The 23,676-nt window shown below is 39.6% G+C and overlaps 2 protein-coding genes across 2 annotated transcripts; one reads left to right on the top strand and one right to left on the bottom strand.

The window, feature by feature from the left end:
• Nucleotides 1-1,172: 1,172 nt before the first annotated feature.
• Nucleotides 1,173-19,924, bottom strand: LOC116310102 (protein mono-ADP-ribosyltransferase PARP14-like). The gene is made up of 15 exons (XM_031726837.2): nt 19,645-19,924; nt 18,459-18,622; nt 15,673-17,739; nt 14,900-15,136; nt 14,593-14,817; nt 14,386-14,452; nt 13,539-13,682; nt 13,357-13,416; nt 7,445-7,618; nt 7,117-7,255; nt 6,959-7,014; nt 5,312-6,013; nt 5,004-5,137; nt 4,730-4,907; nt 1,173-4,623 (listed from the first exon to the last, which is right to left on the bottom strand). The coding sequence occupies exons 1-15, from the start codon at nt 19,817-19,819 to the stop codon at nt 4,343-4,345; spliced, it is 4,803 nt and encodes a 1,600-aa protein (XP_031582697.2). The 5' UTR covers nt 19,820-19,924; the 3' UTR covers nt 1,173-4,342.
• On the top strand, nt 1,686-3,720 carry cbln11 (cerebellin 11). Its single transcript, XM_039609945.1, has 3 exons — nt 1,686-2,096; nt 3,104-3,232; nt 3,406-3,720. The coding sequence occupies exons 1-3, from the start codon at nt 1,721-1,723 to the stop codon at nt 3,687-3,689; spliced, it is 789 nt and encodes a 262-aa protein (XP_039465879.1). The 5' UTR covers nt 1,686-1,720; the 3' UTR covers nt 3,690-3,720.
• Nucleotides 19,925-23,676: the final 3,752 nt, after the last annotated feature.

Here is a 23,676-nt window from a genome sequence, read left to right as displayed (position 1 = left end):
TTTGAGCGATAGGTACTGTTGTCTTTTCAGTTACTTATGCCAGCCAGCAAAAAAGTACTGTTCTAATGATGTTTGCTAATTTCTATTCAAAAGCCATTCTGCCACTTTTAAATCCCCTCTGTCCTTCTCTGTCTTGGTCTCAAGTTCACTTGCTGCATAAACAAGCAGCTATTTATAGCTACTGGGTCACATAGATTTAATTTCAAGTGAGGCTTCACATGCACATCATTGTACTGTTTCAGAACAAGGAGAATACAAGTTTTTTTCTCTACTAGAAACATTTCACATGGACATAAACAGTTATTAAACTGGATGACAGTAATTGGCCTTAAATATAGGTAGGTTCTATTAGTGATTATTAATGAGAAAACATGTTTTACAGGAGTTTTCCACTTACATGCACTAATGGAACTTTAAAAAAAATAGGGAATGACACACAATGACGAGGAAGGATTTGATGGCATGACCTCTGAGAGCCCTCAGATCTACGGGCAGTGGGAAAATTGTATAATACTGTAAGGATCTGAATTAATTGAAACAACATCAACCAATCGACATGGGGATGCAGAGAGTACTAGTATTGTAATATTAAAATGTAAAAAAAAAAGAAACTTATTTAATCTCTTATTATAATCTTTTTATTAGATAGTAGAAGAGATGCTAAAGTCTTAGATTTCCACAACATTGTTAGTGCAGTATAATACTCTAAATACTATGTATTAAAAATTTGAGTCTCAAGTAAAACGGCTTAAATTTGCAATGTTTTGTTATTCAAGACATTGAAATAGATACAGTCTATTTCAATGTCTGGTAGTTTTAATGTGGGTTGACGGTTGCCACTTGTATATTAAATGAATAAATACCCTTGCAAGAAAGTATCATAAAGAATTATATAAAAGATCCACCATCTTACAACTGCCATATCTAAGGTTAGAGTTAGGCTTCGGGTGTAAGGCTTGGGCTGAGACGATTGTACAAAACAAAACTCACTTCTAATCTTAACCCTGGACAGACAGAGAAGTCAAGTGGTTCAAACATCCAACTAGTCTATGGCTGTAAGAAGCTGAAAACTAAATGTACTTTCTTGAACAAATGTCACCAATCTATGCAGTACATAGTTTTTATATCTAAAACAGTGGGCCAAATAGCAATGTCTCAAACAGGCCAACATCAATGGTCAATAATCAATGGTAACTTTATTGTCCACAATGGAAAATTGATTTGCAGTATGTCCATACATCAAACAACACATACACAAGACAAAAAAGGTTTTAATAGTTAATATTTTGCATGGGAATAAGCAAAAACAAAGGGGAGCTAAAATGTGGTCATGCAGTTATCATAGTTTCCATATCTCTTAAATTACTTTTACCCAACCCCTTGCTTCCCCTACAACCCTATTCCCATCCCACGTGCAGGTGAAAAGCAGGTCAAAGATAAAGTCACGTTTTCTGTTTGTAATCTGGTGAGTGTGATAAATGTGCTGACTTTGTATGTAGGTATTTTCCATATCCCATGCTCTATTTAACTCATAACAGTCCTGAATAACAAACTGGCAATAAGGAAAAAGGTTAAAGTTTATTCCATTGTCATAAGATTATATGATGTTTTTTATCAGTTTATTTCTAATAATTAACCCAGACCCTTTTATAAATAGGTTCTTTACACTGTGGTCTTCAGTAAAACACAGGGATCTAAAAAATAGCATCTAACCTGGAAAATGGAGAGATTGACAGTAATTATTCTTATTTGTTTACTTGCTGGTTTATCTGAATGTGAGGAAATGGGTGATCAGAATCAAATCAATCAGAACCTGACCACTGAGCTCTCATATGAAGATACTAAGGCAGAGAACAATAACGACGTGTCAGCTGACCCAGGGTCTGAAACACCAGCCACTCGGACGGTAAACAAAACAACTGACCAACTATGTGAACCCAACATCTATATGGTGCTGAAGGAACTGGGGGCTCTAGAAGAACGACAGAAAGCCACTGTGAGAGCTCTTGAAGAAACAAACAGAAAGCTGGAAGCCAGTGAGAGGAAGGTGGCTGCACTTAACAGCACACTGACTGAGCTCAGGACAATGTATGAAGGTAACAAAATATCTCATAAGAATGAACTAATGAATGAATAAAAATAATGAACTGTGCAGTCACTGTGTCATATAACTTTTTATAACTGTTTTACAAAATAGTCTTTTCTTACTCATTTTTGATGATTGTTGTTACAAAAGCATTTTAGTTATAATACTAAATTTAACTCATTGCAGGCGAAAAATGAAGCATTAAGGAGGTTCGCATGTTTGGTGCCGACAGACAGATTTCTTCTATTTTAGCTTCTCTTCATTTGAAGCCTGTAAAACCTAGAATTAAATTTGAAATCCTTCTCACATACAAGGTGTCTAAAGGAACTCACAGCACAATATTGTCTGAACAGAGTACTCAGTATCAGGCTGCAGACTTACTTATGTTTCTTAGAGTTTGTGAGTAGAATTGGAGGCAGAGCATTCAGCTCTCAGGCCTCTCTCCTATTGAACCAGCTTCTAATTTGTGTTTCAGGTGTCAGGTACAGTACAATATATACTTAGTTATTATAGTTAATAATGCTCAGGCTGCTGGATGACATTCCATTCTTTTCCACTCTCCTCGTATCATTCCGCAGGTGTTTATATGCCCATGTCATTAAAGGTTGTCTTCTCTTTTTGTCCTGTCTCACTCCGAAATTATTGATTTCTAAGTTAATTGAGGTGAAATATATCTGTTTTCCCCTGATTTAAAACAAATACTGACTAAATACTAAAGCTCAGAATTAATCGAACCAAGGCTCAAACCAGATCTGGTGAAATACAGATGTTATTATTATAATTTCTTTATAACTTCCAATAAGGTTTCAATACTTGTGAGCTTCACTGCTGTTGTTTTAATAACAAAAAGAAGAGGTGTCACTGTCTGTTTAAACAATTCTGGCATTGTAACACTTAGGAGTGGTTGCAACTTTATAGTATAATAATGAAAATATGAAATGATTTGAAAACCGATTTTTTTTCCCCCATTCATTTATTGGAGGAAACAAGCTAAAAAATATTTTCTGGTGTTTTTAGGGCAACGTCAGGTTGCATTTTCTGCTGCTTTACCCACAGGCACAACCATTGGGCCAGCAAATTTTCTTTACCCTCTGGTGTACAGACATGTTCTGTACAACGTTGGAGGACACTACAGTCCAGTAACAGGTAAGGAAGCAGTGTGGCCGTGTGTGTGTGTGTGTGTGTGCACACATGCCTTCCCCTTTTCTGCTGCTGACATTTTTGTAATCTTTAAGATGTATTTCTGTTCTGTTTGTTCTGTACAGCAGGAGCGACATTTAATTAATTACTCTTATTGTGTGGTTGTATTTTCGATGCAGGATATTTTACAGCACCAGTTCAAGGAGTCTATTATTTCACCTTTTCTTCTTTCTGGTGGGGAAGAAACACTGGAAACAGTGGTGGCAGTCTGTACCACAATGGAAACCAGATTGTATCATGGTATGGTTATAGTCAGGCTCATTCCATCAGTGGCTCAAACAGTGCAGTCTTAATGCTACAAGTTGGAGACAAGGTCAATGTTCGTCTGTGGGAAAACCGACAGATCAGTGATAATGGAAATAAGTACTGCACATTCAGTGGATTTTTGCTTTTTCCAATGTGAAGTGGCATCAGACAAAAATGTGACGTGTCATTTTTTGTACACTCTATTTTCTCTTCTGAACATGTTGTATTTTTTTGTGGTTGACAAAGATGTACTCCATCTAATAAAGATGTTTTAATAACCATGATAATATTAAACTCCTCCCCCCCCCAAGTCTCATAAATACAGTATTTTCTTACGTTCTTAATCCTTACCTATTTCTAAGTAATTATGTAATTATTGTGGGAAATGCGAAACATAAATAATCTTAAATCTTAAAACTTTGTATTTTATTTAAAATAAATGATTGCAGTTCTGTTCAAGAAAATTTGTATTAAAAAAAGAACAAAAGAAGTGAAAGTCATTTTTCATATCACAAGAACTACGTAATGTAGAAACTTAATGGCTGTTGGGGGCAAATGAGGCAAAGTTATGACTCACAACCGTTCTTAAAAATCTCTCAAATATGCACAGTTAGCTGAGATGAAGTCTTATCCACTTTAAATAACTACTTGGTTTTGATATACTTTAACATGCATCTGTATTACAGGGATACATTGCTCAAGACAAAATCTAGATAACGAGATCTAACATTAATTCAGAGTAGAAACATTTACAGTATAGTACATTTCTTTGACCCCACAGTGTTGATGCACGACTTCCCTCAGTCTTTCTCACTTGAAGGTAATGAGGTATTCTGGGTAGGCCTGGTCATCATGGAAGATCACAAACATGCTGGGCTGCTGCTGGTTGTCCACCAGACTGTCGTAGCAGTCAGTGGGATCTGAGCCTCGAGGAGGAGGTGAAATCATGCTGCTCTTACCGACCGTGTAACGGCCAGTCAGGACACGAACAACATACATCCTCTTTAAGCCTGATTTGTCTGCTGGGGAAAATCCATTAGCTGAATATGCTGCATTGACAGCAAAGTAAACGCCTTTTCCATACCTTGCAGCTGTAATGAAATCACACAAAAAACCCAACAAAAATTAGGATACATTTTAGGAGTATTTTCTTTCTTGCTGAGGGATTTAAATGACATATTATAAAAGATGCCTTACCATTTTTTCCTGCATAACCCCTGTCAAATCGGTCCCGTTCAATGCATTGGCATGACTCTGCTGATGTGCCGTGGTAGAGAGTCTTCTCACCTAGCTCTGCTGGTCCATTCTTGGCAAGTATACGCTCCTTACACACACTGTAGGCGTTCCACAGGTAGAAGTTTTGCACACGCTCAATCTGAGGTCAGAAAACAAATTAGTCAACTGCCTTCTGTACGGTGCGTTTTATGTTAAAATATCCATAGCAAGCATGATTTCCTGTAAGAATACTCACTTTGCAAATGTTGAATTTGGCTGTTTTCAGGAAACCCTGGGCTATTTCCCGGTATTCCTGTGAGGTAGGCTGCAGTTCTACCTTCATGAACATTTCTTCCTTCATAGGATCCCATTTAATTGGCATCTCCAATGCTAAAGTAAAAACCAAACAAATTAATCATATGGTTAAGGCAAGATACTTTCCTGAAATAAGTAGTGAGGCAAAGTTTCTACATCACAAAAGGGAATGGTCTTAACACAGGTGACTATGGTTAAAATAAAAAACAAAACAAAAAAAACAAAGAGAAACTAGAAAACGTGATATACCTCCAGACTCGATCCTTTTTAGCTTGTATGTCATTCCTGTCACCCCATTTGTGGCTTCTTTTGTCTTCAGGTTTACGGTCACTCTTGAGCCATCTGGCGCATCTATGTCAACAAAGATTTTGTTCTGCGTTTGAGCGTACTCCAACATGTAGTTGTCACGCAGACTCACCTCCTGCCAGGCTCCATTTACGTCCTTCAAAGACCACTGCACATTTAGAGCTGTTATTGCTTCTTCTTTATCTTGAAAGTTTTTATAAAGTGCTTCTTGGGTTGCTCTGCCTATGAGCTCAGTGACACTCAGAATGTCCTCTTTTAGGCCTTCCAGCACATAGACGTCCTTTCCTGACCCCATCTGATCTCTAGCTTCAGGTCCAACTGTATTTCCAGGGCTGCTCTTGCTATGTTGATGTTTCTTGTGCTCCAGGCTTATTCCTAGGACTTTGATTTTTGCCTGCACTGCCTCGAGCTCCATGGGCTCAAGCGCTGAAAATTCCTGCATGTCTACTTCCCTCTTTATCAGGTGCTTCTGCAGGATCCCCTCCAGCTCACTTTGGATGGTCTTGGTGATGTATGGATCACAGCTTATTACACGTATCATAGCTGGCTGAGGTTTAGAGGCAAAGGTTTTTTCTTGTGGTGCCATTGAAGGGAAGAATTTTGAATGTTTCTTTTGCCACTTCTTGAGCTTCTGTTTGGCTTTTTCTAGAAAAAGCCAAAAAAAAAAAAAAAAAAGGAAATAAATGGGCTGTGGAAAAAGCCTAGTGAGTATCAGCTTCTGCTCTAGTGTCACTATTACACATATTGTGACTGTGGTTCAGGATGAAATAAGGTAGATAGACTGCTGTGAAGTTGCTTTAAATTTTCAATATTCCTAAAGCACAGGTTACTAATGCTAATGTTTTCTTTTGCTAATGTGTGCAAGCTAGCAGGCTACAGTAATGCTGTTTAATACCAGAAACGTCTGTAGATTGTGGCAACTTTGTCTACAGTTCTGTCTACAAGGGTTCATCACCACCAGCTTAAGTCTCTGAACTGGGTCTTCATCCCTGTCATGGTGGCTTCTTTTGGTGGAATTCTTTGACAAATCGTGTGAATTGCTGTGTGGTAGCTGTAGAGCTATTTCAAGATTTCAGTGGGTGAAATTCTAGTATTTCTTATCCTGGTACTTAACATTAATTACTTCATAAGTATACTTATTACTTAACCTCTGAGCTAAATATGGTCATTATTGGCTCCTAAACCCAATATGGACAGTGCCAAAACACTAACATTGAGGCTGAGTCTGGAACACAGTCAAAATAACTAAGTCCAACTTTTATATACAACCTATGACATTAGCTCGCTATGAATCACAGGAATATTACTTGAGTTATTCTCACATCTGAAAAAAAAATAGCATTTGAACTTGAATACTTATTACATGCATTTCTTTAGAAAGTTTCCGAGATGTACTAGATTCATGAAAACTGCTGACAGGACTAATTGTCAGTTAATGTTTACTAACTGACAATTGTCAAAGATTTCTAATGCTCATTGAATAGTTTTTAATTTTTCATTAGAGTCCTGGTTTAACAAAGAAACCTAAACTTATTAATGTTCAAGGGGAGTGCAGAAGGAAACTTTTCAAAATTTTAAATTACAACAAACCTCTCAGACCGATATGGCAAGGAGTTATTTGTCCAAAGCGATTCTCCAGCTCTTTTCTGCAAACACAGAGCAGGTGATTTAAATGATGAAATCTGATGGGGAAAGCAATGCTTATGGTATAATGCACTCTCATGTTGTGAAGATGATTTATTTCAAACCTGAAAGCCTGGAAGACTGGTTGTTCCATGATGACAATGCGAATGAGTGACAGAGAACTTGGTCTTATCTTTGCAATAGCTGAAGCCATCCCATCCAGCATGGCTTTACAAGCTTTATCACAGGGCATACCCCCCGCTCCTGATAGGATATAAGACAGTTTTTGAGAAAATAATGTGCATTTTACAATGTTACAATAATTGATTATAGTTTTTGCTCTACATTTTTTCAGTGCACACTAATTTGCTGCAAATAAGATGCAGAAAAAAACACAACAACTTGCAAACTCATGTACATATATCAGCAAACACACAGGTACAGAGTACTAACCAGTATTGATGGCTGGGAAAGACACCGAGTTGTAGCCTTTGTTCTCACAGTGCACCAGTATCTTTTTGCAGTACTTGCGAATCAACTGAGGATCACAGTTAAAGCCAGCGTGGATGATTTCCTTACATCCCAGCATTCCAGGCCCTGTGGTGATCATCCAGTCTGAAGGAATTCCTTATGAAAGAAAGAAAGACCTTTAACAAGCGCATTTATTCATATCACAATTCAATAATACAAACAAACGCTCACAAAATCAAAGGAAACATCACAATAAAAACACCCAAACCCACACACACTTAGGTCCATGTGTAGGTAGCAAAACAAATACACTGAATAATAATAGTACTCTAAAAACGCAAAACAAGTGCACCATCCTTAAACTTAAACCTAAGTGCTGCATCAGTCCAACCCTGTCCAAGCATTTTATTCTTCCTTGTTTTCCAAATTGCTAACTTAGCCATACCAAGAAGGAAATTGATTAAGACATGAGCCTTCTTTTTAGAAGCTCTGTACTTAAGACTAAAAACAAAAACAGCCATAGAAAAATGCTCACCCAGGGCTTCCACCCATTCCTGCAATAAACTAAACAGGCTTTTTAACCTTGCACAGGACAAAAACAAGTGTTCCAGCGACTCCTGTTGTTCACAAAACAGACATCCACCCCTAGTACTTGGGTCAAAGTGAGCTCTGTGTCTGTTCGTAGCTATCAATCCATGTATAATCCTCCACTGGAGGTCACCCACCCGTTTCTCAACGGGCGGCTTATACAGGACCCTCCATCTGCCCTTCGGGGCAAGGTCTGAACCAAAAACCTGAGTCCACCTTGACTCCCTGACCCCTGCTAGTGAGCACAAGTTCAGCATCTTAACACAACTTTGATACAGGTGCTTCTTCCCACATGAACTGAAAACACCCAACACCAGTGTTCTCAAAGAGAGAAGCAGTCCATCCTCCTCATGCCAGCCATCAAAAGCTGGTGCAGCTGAAAGTACTGGAAACACGTACTCATATCCATTACGCCACTGGTCAGCCAGATTGCAGTGTCCAGCAAATACTTTCAGTGACACGGGTAAGGACTCCCAGACCTCATCAAGGATCCTCTTTAAGATCCTGGTGGACTTGATGTTAGTAAGGTTGCACAGCCTTTCTATCGATAGTCTTGCGAGGTGACCCAGTTTCACAATCCCAGCTTGAATGAACTTGGTCCTTATTGTAGGTGATGACAGCAAACAACCCCGTACAAAAAAGTCATTGTGAAACAATGGTTCCTCAAAAAGCCACAGGCCAGGTCTAGGGTCAGGGTCATGGAAAATCTTCAGCAGTTTCCAAGCATCCAACACTAAACGATAAAAAGGCGTTAAACCCATCATCTCAAGCTCTGCTGTTTTAAGCAAAAACAGATGCTTATCCAGTCCAGGATATCCAGCTTTCCGGAGAAGCAGCAGAGCCAAGGGCAGCCAACAGTAACTACGTCCATAAAGCAGCTTCTGAGCGGTTTGTAACCTGAAGGCAGTGGTCTTGGCCATGATATCCACAAGTCCTTGACCTCCCTCTGACACGGGAAGAAAGAGTACAGATGCCTTAAGCCAATGCTGCCCGGACCAGAAAAAATCCACAATGAGATGCTGAACATCTTTAACCAGCCCAGCAGGTGGAACCAACACCACAAGCTTGTGCCACAGGGACGAGGCAACCAGATTATTGGCAATCAGAGCCCTACCCCTATATGACAGCTGGGGTAGCAACTATATCCATTTAGACAACTTAGACTCAACTTTTTCCTGTACACCCTCCCAGTTCTTCCTCTGAAATTGGTCATTACCTATAAAAAGTCCCAGTGTCTTAATACCATTCCTTCCCCAGCACAAGTTCCCTGGCAGGGTTGGACTGCGCTCCACGCACCATTTACCCACCAATAAGGCCTCGCTTTTTTCCCAGTTAACTTTGGCCGAAGAAGCCTTTTCATACATAGTTAAGCTCCCACTCAGTTCATTCACATCATGTTGATCACTAATAAAGACATTAACATCATCAGCATAAGCAGAAACAACTACTGAAGAACTGTGACCCATACCCGGTAGGGTAAAACCTTTTAATTTTGCTCTCAATCTAAATGAAAGAGGTTCAATTGCTAAACTATATAGCTGACCTGAAATAGGACAACCCTGCCTAATACCTCTATGAACTGATACAGGGTCACTCAACCCACCTGCCACCTTCACTACACAACTAGCATTGGCATAAAGTAATTTCACCCAAGTAAGAAAAACATTTCCCACACCAAATGCTTGCAAAGTCGAAAAAAGAAAAGTATGATCCACACGATCAAACGCCTTCTCCTGATCAATAGAGATAACCCCCACATTTAGGTCATATAACTCACAGACAGCAAAAACATCTCTCATAAGAAATAAGTTGTCCAACATAGATCTGTCTGGAACACAGTAAGACTGATCCACCAGAATCAGAACGTCAATAAAACGTTTCAGCCTGTTGGATAACACCTTTGAAAGAATTTTATAGTCCGTACATAAAAGAGTCACTGGTCTCCAGTTTTTTAACAAGGCAAGGTCCCCCTTTTTAGGCAGCAGAGAGAGTATGCCCTGCTGACAAGACGCTGGAAGTGTACCCCTAACAAAGGAATCATTAAACACATCCAGAAGATCATTCCCCAATACATTCCAGAAATGTTTAAAAAAATCTGCAGGTAAACCATCTATTCCTGAAGATCTCCCTGATGCCATCTGTGTAACCGCCGTTATAAGTTCCTCCAACGTCAACTTTGCGTTTAAAGTTTCCTGATCCTCTGAAGTGAGGTGAGGAAGCCCTTGGAGGAGTTCTGCTACCACTGCTTCATCACAGGTAGCTTTAGGAAAGAGATTAGCATAAAACTCCCTTGCAAGTCTTCTCATCTCAGCTGGTTCCATTGTAACTCGGTCGTTTTGCAGACGAAGGCAGACCATCTGTCTCCTCCGTGCGACTGACTTCTCCAAATTAAAAAAGAATGTCGTTGGTGCGTCCATATCTCTAAGCTTTGTAAACTGAGCACGAATCAGAGCCCCTTTAACCCTCTCCTGAAGAAGAGTATGTAACTCCATCCTTTTATGATACAGCAAATCCTGCTGATTATGCTGACTAACAGAAACACTCTTCAAGTCTGTTATTTCCTGTTCCAGTTGCTGAATCACCCTCCTAATGTTGTCAGTGGATTTAGAAGTAAATTGCTGGCAGAAATTCCTAATTTGGGCTTTACCCACCTCCCACCACCCAATCAGAGATGGAAACTCATGTTTCTTTGATCTCCAGAATGCCCAAAACAATTTAAAATTTTCACAAAAAGTAAAGTCATGTAACAGTTTAGTGTTAAAATGCCAAAAAGATTTCTGTGTCCCTGTAAAAGTAAGAATCAGTTCCATTAAAATCATGTGGTGATCTGTAAACCCAACAGGAACAATGTGGCAATTCACAACACAAGCGCTATAAGACCCAGACAAATAAAACCTGTCCAACCTAGCTGCATGGCATCTACCCTCCGCTATTCTGACCCAGGTATACTGTCTACTCATTGGATTATTTCTTCTCCACACATCAAATAGGTCCATCTTGGTCAAAACATGAGACAAGAAGTTAGAAGACTCGAAATGCGTTTCCTCGCCAGTTCTGTCCAGCGTACAATCAACACAGCAATTCCAGTCTCCACCCAAAATAATACATTCACTGGAATCTATAACACTTAACTTGCCTTCCAACATTTTAAATTGATGTTTCCGTTCTGCACCATAATTTGATGCATACACATTAATAAAATGAATGACAACACCCTGAATTTCTGCCTTTACGTGTAAAATCCTGCCATTAATACATTCACTACTTGCCAAAATTTGAATGTCTAGAGTTGGCGAAAATAAGATCCCGACACCTGCACAGCAATTAGTTCCATGACTAAATATGCATTGCCCCGTCCAGCCTAACCCCCATTCTATTTCAATAACATTATCACTATGGGTTTCTTGTAAAAAAAAAAAAAATACATCTAGCTTCTTCTGTGTAATAATTTCAGTAATCAAAGCTCTCTTTCGTGCATCCCTCCCCCCATTCATATTCAAAGAGGCCACCCTTAGATTTGCCATATTGAGAGAAGGAAGAAAACCAGTGAAGAAGAAAAAGTATATAAGAAACACCAAGTGATGTCTGACCATCCTGTGATTAATAGAGAGATCTTATTTTTTCCTCAAATTAGTTTTAGCCGCTCTCTTCCCCCATCTTAAATTAGTAACATGTTTCCTTAAACGATATCGCTTCTTCTCATCCAGGAGATCCACACCAACAACTTTCTGTATCGTCTTCACAGACTGAATAAACTTGTCAACGTCAGGAAAATAGTCCGTTACCAAAACTGATCTCCCATAACTATCGTCCAAGAATGAGTTAATTTCTTCTAAGGAATACAAATTTTCAGTTTGGGAAACACTTTCCGCAACAGAAAAACAATCGGAATCCGATTCATAATTGCACTCCATGGTGGTCACACTGTCACCATGGCAACCAGCCTGTGTCGTAGATTGTCCCTCTACAATTCTCCCCAATCCAACCTGTTCAGCTTCTTCCACAGTCTCGCAATCATCTTGTAAGTTTTCCTGACTCACTTGGGACCCCATTATAGCCACAGAAACCAGTCCGGCCTTTGCAGCCAAACTGTAACTAGGCTGAGGCAAACCCTCCAACTCAGAGCTGCAAGTGCCAGCTGACACGCCGTGAGCGTCACCACTGACGGCTGTCGCACATCCAACCCCGGCCCTAGACTCCACTTTCTGCACAACAGATTCATCAACAGACTCACTTGCACCTACCATTCACGTCATTTTCCATCTCACCTGAAACGTTAACAGAAGCTTTCGATTCTACCGGCACAGGGACAGCGGTGCTAGGCAGCACTACCTGCCTGTTTCCGCCTCCACGTCCAGCAGCCACCACGGCGGCCGCTGTTGTAGCCGCTTCAGCCTCCTGCTGCCTGTGTGGGCAAGCGATCTTTTTGTGGCCCACATCTCCACACTCAAAGCATTTCATCACACCCAAACTTGCATACACCATATAATATCCTTCCTCATGTTTAACACGAAAAGAGCCATCCAGTGACTGAGTTGGGGAGTCCAGATACATAAACACCTGTCTACGCAGAGACTGAACGTGCGCAAGCTTAGAGTCCTTACACCCCAAACTCACAGTCTTGAATCCACTGGCCATTCTTCCAAAGTGTCCTGTGCCAGGGCTTCATTAGATATAAAGGGCGGAACTCCGAACAGTGTAATCCGTGTGGACAGCACCGCCAAGGGGGAAACCTGAAAAAACTCATCGTTTATTGAAATCCCACTTTCAATAAGTGACAAAACTAAATCAGGTGGCTTAACAAAAACAACAACTCCTTTATTCATACGGGAGGCGTACGCAATGTTACCATGCCCCACTTTGACACCAACCACCAACAGCACCTGCTCCACCGACGTGCTGGGCTGTGGCACCACTCTCACTCCGTGTCTCAAAGACAGGGACGGCGTCCCTGAGGACGCCATCCCTGCGGAGTTGGCACGAAGGCCCCCAAGAAACCATCACTTCTAACCCAAATCCACAGACGCAAAACAGTAATTAACAGAGAAAACAGTCACACTATATAATAATAGAAACGTGACCCAAAGAGAAAAACAAAAAACAAACAAACAACGGCTCTCAGTCTCTCTATCCTACTCACGCCATGCTCCACCACCAAACTCCCAGCATGCAATGCAGAAAGAAAGAAAGAAAGAAAGAAAGAAAGAAAGAAAGAAAGAAAGAAAGAAAGAAAGAAAGAAAGATTAATTAATCAAAAACACAAATCTCTAAAATGTTGTGTGTTTAGTGTTATTCCTAAGACTTACTTTGAGCTAACTCTGCTTGGACTGATGGCCCTGCTGCAGTCACAATGGCTTTGGAAACACCTGCACACACGGTTAGGCACAAACCTAGAGTCATTTTCAGTTCAAACTAAATAAAGACAATACTCTTGTGGTCCTGTTTTCACATTTTATGTTCATTAATAAATAAAACATTTAGACTATACCAGAAGAGTGAGAGAAATCAGTAGTATTGACAATGACATCGGTGCCCCCATTTAAGATGTCTCCACGGAGCATCTGAATTTTGACTCCACCCACCATGGCTGTGACCTCATGATCAGACACAGAGACATGGCGGTAAAAGGACTCTGAAATCACAGAAATAAGAAAGAGTCACGGTTAAATATGATACAGCAAATAGTCACAATTTTCACAAATTCTTTATAAAGCAGTAAACAACATGCTGCTTTCTGATAAAAAATTGTAAATAACTAAATAAATATATATATATATATATATATATATATATATATATATATATATATATATATATATATATATATATATATATATATATATATATATATATATATATATATATATATATATATATATATATACATATATAAATATATATATTATTTCAAGAATTGAATACGTTTTAAAAGTTATTAAAAACTGTGGGAATAAATACTCTTAACTAGAGTCATCTGAAAATCAAAATACACTCCTTTATTAGTAGTGACTTTTTATCATTTGTTCACCCTCCCAAAGAAAACAAAAAGAAATATTAGAAATCAGGATTAATATTTTGAATTTAGTAGTGTTGCTTTACCAATTTATCATTGAGTTAACTTTTATGTTAAATGTGTTACACTTTATTTTAAGACTATTAGCTTTACACAGTATATCGTCTTTCAAATGTGCTATTTGTGAACCTCTGTGGTGTTTTCCTGCCTCGGTGGCATCAGATAATTAATGTGGCCTTTAGGATAAGTTCGTTTAATTCCTAAAAAAGAAATTTACCCATATTTTTAATTATTTTTAAATTAAAAATGAAAATATCCCAACCTTGATCTGGGTTAATATCACTTGTGAATCCTCTGAGATGCAAATTTCCCTGCACAGACTGGAAGGCCTGCAGATAAAAACAAAGTGATGCTCTTTTTTTTAAGTCAGTTCTATGTCCTCTTTGTAGTGAAAAAATCTCCATTGACCAACACATTTAGTGGCTAAACATTTTTTTTAAACAAAGGACTGTAATTAAATGACCTTTACCTTGCTTGAATCTTTGTCACCAGGATGAATCACAATGCGGACCAGGAAAGGTGGACTGTTGATTCTGTTCTTTTCAAATTCACCAACCTCCTCCAGAAGAACCCTGGATGCCACGCTGTGAGGAAATTGTAGGACAGCACCCGTCCCGAGCACAGGAAAGGCAACTGAACTAAAACCTCTGATCTGACAGGATGCCAGAATTTTTCTGATGCCCTGTCTCAGCACCTGCAAGATTAATTTATTATAAGGGTTGTAAATCTGATTCGCAAAAACCTATAACAGCACATAGAATTCCCTCTTAATTTACCTGGACTGCTGTTCCATTTTGATTGTTGTCCCAGGAAATTAGGTTGAGGAAGGCCACTGCTTTGCATTGCAGAGGAGGTAAGTTCTCCACCAACACTATTTCACCAGGCAGTGTCGCACCTCCTGCTTCCTGATGAAACTTTGCAATCATCTGAGGGCCAATCACATTGGACAGCACACTTCCAACACGGGAAGAGACAGGATCATGGGCAACCATAGGAGATACGAGGACATCAACCTTAAAAATCAAAATAAAATATTATCCATATTTACAGATCTTAATCATCATGTCAGGTGATTTAAAAATCTAATAAATCAGCCAATAACTTCTTCCTTTCATACACGAAACATCTACAAATTTCCATGACATTGGTTAATGTGTAGTTATTTCTGAGTCCTTAATAAAAGATAATGACAATGCAGTTTACTGATAATCTTGCTTTATTCTGCTTCACAACTCTACATGGATCAGCTGGTTATATTTGTGATGCTCCACACACATTTAGGCAACAGGGACATTACATAGTGCCTTCTGGTGGCCCAGCTTTGCAACATTAACACTCGTAATGTGGTGTAAGGCTGTTTCTCTCATCTCTTGTTTACTTTTCAAATTTTCATGTCATATTAGTCTTTACTAATGCTGAGACCAGCATTTCAGCAAATGGCTAATATTAGCTGATCTATGTAGGTGTAAATAAACCCCTAGTACTACTGCAGAACTGTATATTCAACCTGTATATAGAAATATTAAATTGTGGCTCACTGGTATTTTACCTGTTGGTTCTCTAGTGTTCCCTGAACGATCTCCACTTGGACGCAGCACCCAGTAGCACCAGCAGTGGCTTGTCCCGCTGTATTTGGGCCAGATGCATTTGGCTGGAGTTCGGTACTTGTCCCTCGAAGAATTCTGTCACATGCATCCCGCATGGCCCTCACCACCTCTCCTTTCTTATCTATCAGGATGATTTTGCTCAGACTTCGACCTCCCTGACTGCCAAACTCTTTAACAGCAGTTGCAATAGCCTCAGCGCACACAGTAAGAGGAACACAGAACAATCCTGAGCTGATACAGGGCATGGCTATGGATGTAAGCTTCATCATTTCTGCTGAATTCAGAGCAGAGCTGACAGTCTTTTCCAGTAGCATTCTCTCTTTGCCACCACATTTTCCATTAACAGGCCCAACTGCATGCAGCAGTTTCTTGCATTTCAGGTTTCCGCCGGTGGTCACTACCACATCACCTGTAGGGATTTTTCCAGTTTGCTTCACCATGGCTCTGCACTCTATCTGCACCTGAGGACCACCTGCCTTACTCAATGCGGCAGCCACACCACCACCATGATCCAGATCTTCATTAGCAGCATTCACCAGGGCATCAGCCCGTTGTGTGGTGATGTCACCCTGACAGACCAACACCTGGAGCCCATCGCAAAGGTTGTATTTGGTAACTCCTGAATTTTGTCTACTAACATGATTCTGTTCTTCAAGCTGTATGAGACACTTGTAGGATTGACCAACACTTAGGAGAGTGTTTCTTCCAGCGAGACCTTCAAAAAACCTTGCTGCCCCTGGCATGCTAATGCTGACTCTGTCCCTAACAAGGGACTGAAGAAGTGGACCCAGCTTATTCCTAAACTCAGTCACTTTTCCAGATGGGCCTTCCAGTAGCACCACTGGTCTAGAGGAAGATGTTAAAGGATGTAAGGTAACCTCTGAAGAGTCACACTTAAACAGCTGCAACAGGTCTGGTAAGAGTTCTAGCAACTCTGGGAAAGGGAGAGGGATGCGTCCTTCTACACTTGCCTGGTCCAAAATAAACTGTGTGACAATGTCGCTCAGCTCTTCAACCTCATTGCTGTGGCCCACCAAGTACACAATTGTGTCTGAGGTAAACACAACTTGAGCCCTACACTGCCCTTGATTCATCTTATTTGTCTTGGAATTAAGTTTTTCCCGAAGCTCCAGTGGCACAATGGAGCAGTTCGGAACTTCAAACCTGACATCCTTGAATTTTTCTTTCAGTTTTTTTTCCGCATCATCCAGTTTACCAGCCGAGAGTGCAAAGAAAAGTAGCTCTGTGTCTCTTAACTCTATTTCCACCTTGTCACCGACACCTAAAAAATCCCCTAGCACCCTTGGCCCTCCATATACCTTTCTGAGGAAGCTGAAAAAATATGGGCTCTTGTCAGAAACTGTGCGCTCTAACACCAATTTCTCCTTATCAGATACTAGTTGTCCAGCCTCAAGAATCTCCTCCACAGAACCTGCCAAAGTCAGCTGACCTTCTTCACCCTGTGTGGCTTTCACCTCTGGAAAATGTTCTCCCAAACCTTGCTCAATCTCTCTCCAGAGGAGACGGAGTTTGGCCTCACCCAGTCGACGAATACTGTTTTGCTTCTCACTCACACCTGATGCTGATCCAAGTTTACCTCTTATGCTCTTGACTTCCAATAACTTGGCATTCACCTTAGACTGTTTCCCAACCACCACTGTCAACCCAAGCTCGCTGTACACCTTCACCTCATCCGTTGTCTTTGGAGAGTTCAAGGACTGGAGCAAAGCTTTGACATTGCGAGCATTCACCTCATAGTGGGACAGGTAGCCATCAAAAACTTTGTCTACCTCAGCTTTCCAGTTAACATCTGCAGCACATGGTTGATCTCTTCTAACTAAAATCTTATCTGGGAAAAGCTGAGCACTGCAGCCCACAGAGAAAAGCTCTGTCTCCAGTTCTTTCCCAGCCTTTGGACATTCACTTAAGTAACGGAGGAGATAGCTATCAATAGATGGTTCGTATTCTTCACCACTGACTGTCAGGCTTGATGCAGGAGATGACTGATTCTGCAGAAAGATATGCCAAATAACAGCTGTTAACAATGAAAAAGATACATTTCCACATTTTACCTTCATTAAGAGTTTTAATTTGTTTAAGTCTTAAAGATTAATATTATTTGAGGTTTTCAAGACTGGAAAAATACACTAAACCATCTTCTGCTCTTTCACAATGGTTGCTTGGGGTGATATGTAATTCCAATCCATTACAATAGTGTTACTTTATGTTTTCTTTTCAGAGTTCATTGATTGTTTTCTTTGTTCTCAGTTTATTATGACAATAACTCTTCCTTTGCCTGTCTGTGGCTGATTTGCTTTCTGTTTTTACCTGCAACACCCAAAATGTTTTTCCCCTGTGGAATGTCACTCCTTTGTGTGTATATATATTTATATGGTCTTCGTTTCTGTGACTCCGTCTTCATAAGTCCTCTTTTCACACTTGCTTCTGGATGTCTTTGTTCCATTCTTGCAATACAAGTTTTTTTTTTAGGTAAAAATGCAAAAACATTTGCTGAACTTGCAACAAGATAAATAACAAGGTAATGTTGCTTATCTTGCTTAACCTCTGCATCATTTTGTTTTTACATACAGCTGGGTCGTCTTTTTCAATCAACAAACAAACTTTTTCAGTGTCTAACCAACAAAAAGAATTGATCACTCTCTTTTTTTCTTCGTTTTGAGTTATATAGCGTTGCCTTTACAGAGCAATAACACGTTACAGAGCTGACCTGTGAAGAGGTTACATCCAGTTTGGGGCTAACTGGCTGGCCTGGAGACGAGGGGGATGTGGGAGAAGCGACAGGAGGTCCTGGGCTGTCTCTCACAGTCAGAACCAGAGTACAATCTGGAAAGTTGAACTCATGCTGAGATTTTTGCAGGACTCTTTGTTGAGCTGAAACAGAAAAGAAGACATTGTCTTTAAAGCCCAGCTTTTATTTAATTATTGTTTACCGCTACATTTTGATTGCATATGAAATGTGTGTTAACATGAGATACCCAGTCAGTGGCATGCTAACAGACTCACTCTTTCTGTTACAGGTGAAGCTATGTGTATAAACGTGATTAGCACAGACAGGCGGTGACATTTGCTTTTGTTACTGCACATAAACCTTTCAGGTTTAAGGATTTTCACTTGATTTGAGTACAGTAAAGAGCAGGGTGCCACTGCATGCTTCTATTTCACTACCTTTATAACAGGAATGATATTGCATATACACAATGGAGAAAACATGATGCTTCATAATAATTTCAGTTATTCTGCAGTGTAGAGCTAAAAAATAAGAGGTTTCAGCTTCTCAGTCATGAGGATTTCAATGATCTGTTTTTTTGACCCTCGGCATCAGCATCAGCTGGATAAGTCCCCAGATCACGTGGTGTGCCGTTTCCTTCCTTTCCCCGGAGAAGCTTGCCCAGTGGTTGTTGTATGGCCCGTACCACATCTCCTTTACTTTTAATTAGAACGACAGCTTGTTTGTTTGAATGTTTTTTAGTAGGCTAATGTTCTTTCTTGGAGTTTTAGTTGTAATTATTCTAATACTTCATCTTTTTGGATGTTTTTTCTTTCAATATAACAAGCGATGATGACGTCTTACTGGTTTGTGACACACACACTCGCCCTAAACAAAAAGAGTGAAAGTGAAACCATGTTCTCTTGTTTTTCTAAATGGCCACAGTGACGCAGTGACGGATACTTTTTATGTGCTTTAAAAATAAATACACAGTAAAAATACTCCGTCGTATTCAAACTGTTTACATTCATTAAAACATACAAACAATGATGGGCCATAATCAATGAATATAAACTGTTTTCATGCTTACTTTCACTTTCCATACTTTCATTTTCATGCGATCAAAATAGTTTTCACATTAAGAGATCAAAAAAGACTCTTATTCAAATCAGTTCACTTGACTTACCATCTCGCTCCTTAAACGCGACGCTGTAAACTTTGTCGTTTACGTCCGTCACCGAGCCGCACTCACCGCCGCCCGATTTGCGACGAATATGGAAATAGTTTTCTATCCTCTTCTTTTGCTCTGCGCTCAGATTGGAACACTCGAAGAAAACGGGATACTTGTAAATGTCCCCCATAATGTGAACTAGAAAGACTAAAGAAACTCACACCTGGAGCGAAAGCTTGCAGCAGTCAGAGGCTCGGCAGTCCAGCTCATACTGTCTCAGCTTCTTAGACGTCACCAGCCGTGAACGGCATCATTTCCTCCTTCCTTACCGGAGAACTGTATTATTTAAAGAAATTAAATCCAACAATAGCCTCAAATATCGCTCTAGGAAATACTGAAAAAAAGGGGTAATTACTCTACTCAGTATGTAGTTTGAGGAAAACTTTCCTCCTCTTTTGTGCTTCAGCATACAATTTTTTGTCTTTCTTTCTTTCTTTTTTGCACAGATGAAGTTCCATTTCAGACCACATTTATAAAAGAAAATTGCATTTAGTGTTTTTGCTAAACTGTGATGACTTTATTATTCTGGTGTGTGTGTGTGTATGTGTGTGTGTGAATAAAACTAAAGACATGGCAAACAAACAGTTTTTTAAAACTTTTTTTTAACTATTATTTTTCTGAACTGATCACACTCAGGCTCTGCAGTGAGTTAAAGCCTTAACGAAGCCTTCATTTTCACGGTCATTGTGAAAGAGGTGAGGTACAGAGTTAACACAGAGAGACAAAAACAATGCCTGTAAATCTGATCTGCTTACTTATCAGAATCAGGAGAAACAGACTTCCCTGCATGCTTGCTCAGCTGAGTGACTGTCATAATTTAGTGTGCTCTGAGTCAAACACAATAATTCTCACGGGTTACCTTTATTTGAATAAATATAGGATGCTTACTGTAAGCAAAGCCTGAATAAATAATAGGTTGTGTTGCGATAACTCAAGGGTTGTGCAGTAAATGACTTCGGTAATGTAAAATTTTAGGGAAAGTGGCTGCATTGGTTAACTGTTCAAAAATGTAAAACAAAACAAAGTTTTTTCCTGAGGATTTTTGTTGACAACCCAAAAATGTGTATCTGTGAAGCAAAGGTGGAAACATCTCTTTATCATCTTAAGGATGGTGTTCATTTAGTTTGAGAGATGCACAGAATGTAGAGTCTGACACAGAAGAAATATAATAATCCTGAAGTCCTAGTCAGGTGTTCAGAGATGCATTCACAGTTGTGTGGGAGAGGTGAGTGACAGGGGAAAGAGAATACACTTCAAGTGTCCTTTTCATGTCCTTTGTTAAACTATCAGACCAGTGAAAATATATTTCTTTCTAATAACCTCTATGACCATCCATCTTCTTCTGTTTATGATTGGATAACCAGAGGAAGGTGGATGGATGAGAAGCATAAATTGAGCATCCACAGGCAGACTTAATAAAACCAAAACACACCATGGCAAATGTAATCCAAGAAACAGGCTAGGAGCACACAAGGGAAGTCACTGCAGAGAGCAAATGTTACTGGTGCCAGACCCCGTGGGAAATCTAGGCCTTCTTCAAGTGGCACACAGGTTAGGGAGCACTGTGTAGCCAATTTGACCAAAACTGTGGATTATTACACCATCATATACCCGTAACTTAGATTAATAAGAAAAACAACTCAAGCTCTTGACTGTGTTACAGGATACATTGGTTAATTTTTTGAAACAATGAATAACTTCAAGGTGTCCTGGGGATTTAGTGTCTGTGAACTGAAAACCAACTAGGATATCAACATAAAATCCACATTAGTTGGAGAGCAAGCAAGCAGGCTCAGTGAAGAGAAAGAAACATGTTCTACAAAAAATCTAAGAAAAGATCCTTAATCGTCTTGGTGGTGGCGTGGTTTGATTTGTAGCTCTGCGACAGTGGGATCAGGAGGCAGTGCCATGGAAGGCTGACTGCACTTCACTCATTCCCTCATTATTCAACATATGTACTTTAGAAATCACATTAAATTAAAACATTCCACGTTAAATCATTTGCAAATGAAATAAAACAATTTAACATAAATTCACCTACTCCTAACTTAGAGCAATAAAAAAATAACTGCTGAATACATTGGTCGTAACCCAAAATGCACACTTAACACTCACACTCAGCTTTCCCATAAGATTTGCAATCAATATGTGATTATTCCTGAACATGACATTGTTGACAGGCTGCCTCTAGTGCTGTGCTCATCAAACCACATGAGAACACAGACTATTCTCTTAACTCATATACTTAATACTGTCTAGTGAGCACTGCAACAAACTCTGCAACACATTTTCAAAGTTACAGATTACTTCTATAGCTAAAATACGCTCAAGCTTCTGATGTTGGTCACCAGTTTAGCATGTCAGTATTGGTGCGGGGCAGTAACAGTCACAAGGCAGGGAACGCATGCAAGCATTATGTTTGCTCTAGCTGTCCAGAGCTGAATGCCATGGGTCTGGGTCTTTGAGACAGTGTTTTGTTTTTGGACTTTTGAATCTTTTTAGTTTGGGATTTATGATGTGATTTCTTTGTATTTCTACAGTATCTTGTATTATTTCTCAGTCATTCCTAGTTTAGTCAACAATGTTTCTCATTTTGTTTCTCTTCATGCCCAGTCTGTCTTGGTCATTTCTTGGTATGTCCTCCCTAGCACCCCTATATGTAGTCCGTTTTGTTTCCATGTTAGTTTCCCTTTCTGTTTGTGTGTCAGTTTGTATTATCTTTGTATTTTGTACTCCCCATTTTTTGTTGTGTTTAGTTATTTTTGTCGCGCTCTGTGTGACCTTCCGCCTGTGTTGATTCCCTCATATTCAGTCTATTGTTAGAATGAAGTTACCTAAAGTGCTTTAATACTGTGCCTTATATTAATTTCATATTAATCAAAATGCCATATAATCATATAGTGTAGTATTAAGTGGACACGGCCCTGAATAATAAAGGCATTAGAATATGTGTCCTTCAGTTGTAGAATGTTGTAGAGTCTCGCCCACGCTTGCCTGGGAAAAAGTAAATAACAGGGAACCATCTTTTAGTGGAAACTTACTGAAATGCTGTTGTTTAGACTAGAATCGGGTGACCGGTAATAAAGCTGTCAAGTGTCCGTCACCATTTTGACATCTGCAGCAACGTGTCATGGAGGACGCATCTCTCTTCTAGAAGTAATTGTGTAAGAGAATAAAGTGTGAAATAGTCGGTGTGTGATCCGTCCCAGTGCGTTAGAGCAACTAAATTGGGGGTGTATTAAGTAAATAAGCCGAGTAAACTAATTGGCTGTTGTGGATAGTGACTGAAAAGAGTAAGAGTAGTTATCCTAGGGCGTGGTTGCCCCACTCGCTCGCAGATGCGAGGGCGAGCCCCATGGGACGGGACTAGAGTGGCATATTGATATTTAACACTATTCATGTGTTTATGTTATATTTCCATTGAGTTATTTTCCTTCCTGTTTCCTTTAACCTTCCTTTGTTTTGTCCTGTGTGTCTCTAATAAACAGCCAATTGTGTTTGTTTTTATTTTCTGTGTCAAGTTAGTGTGTTTTAGTCTTATGTCCTCCTGCTTTCTGTTTTATTTTGGTAATCTTTGTACTGTGCACTTAGTGTTCAGTTTCACTTTCCACAGTCTTGTTTCCCTGATGAGTTTCAGCTGTGTTCCCCGGTGTTTCCTATTTGCCTAATTACCCCTCTATGTATATATTGTCTATATTTCTCTCTGTCGTTTGTCAGTGTCTGTTCATGTACTTCACCTGTGTCCGCTTGTGCCAATGTTGTCTAGTTTTGACAGTTTCTCTTTTTATTTTGTAATTTTCCTTGGTTTTATACTTTTGACACAAGCCTCAATAAACAGCTCACCTTTTGTTAAATGCACCCTACTTTCACCTGTCTTGCACGAGCACATTTGTTTATATGTAAACATGCTGTGCTTGATCTCTGTATCGTGGCACTTCCTCTGTATCTTGGCTCAGGTACCGGTTCCTTGTTGTCCATATGTTCCTC

Source organism: Oreochromis aureus, linkage group 3, assembly GCF_013358895.1.
Source record: "Oreochromis aureus strain Israel breed Guangdong linkage group 3, ZZ_aureus, whole genome shotgun sequence".
NCBI classification, from domain to species: Eukaryota; Metazoa; Chordata; class Actinopteri; order Cichliformes; family Cichlidae; genus Oreochromis; species Oreochromis aureus.
Note: the sequence above shows the minus strand (reverse complement) of the source record. Positions and strands in the feature narration are given on the sequence as shown.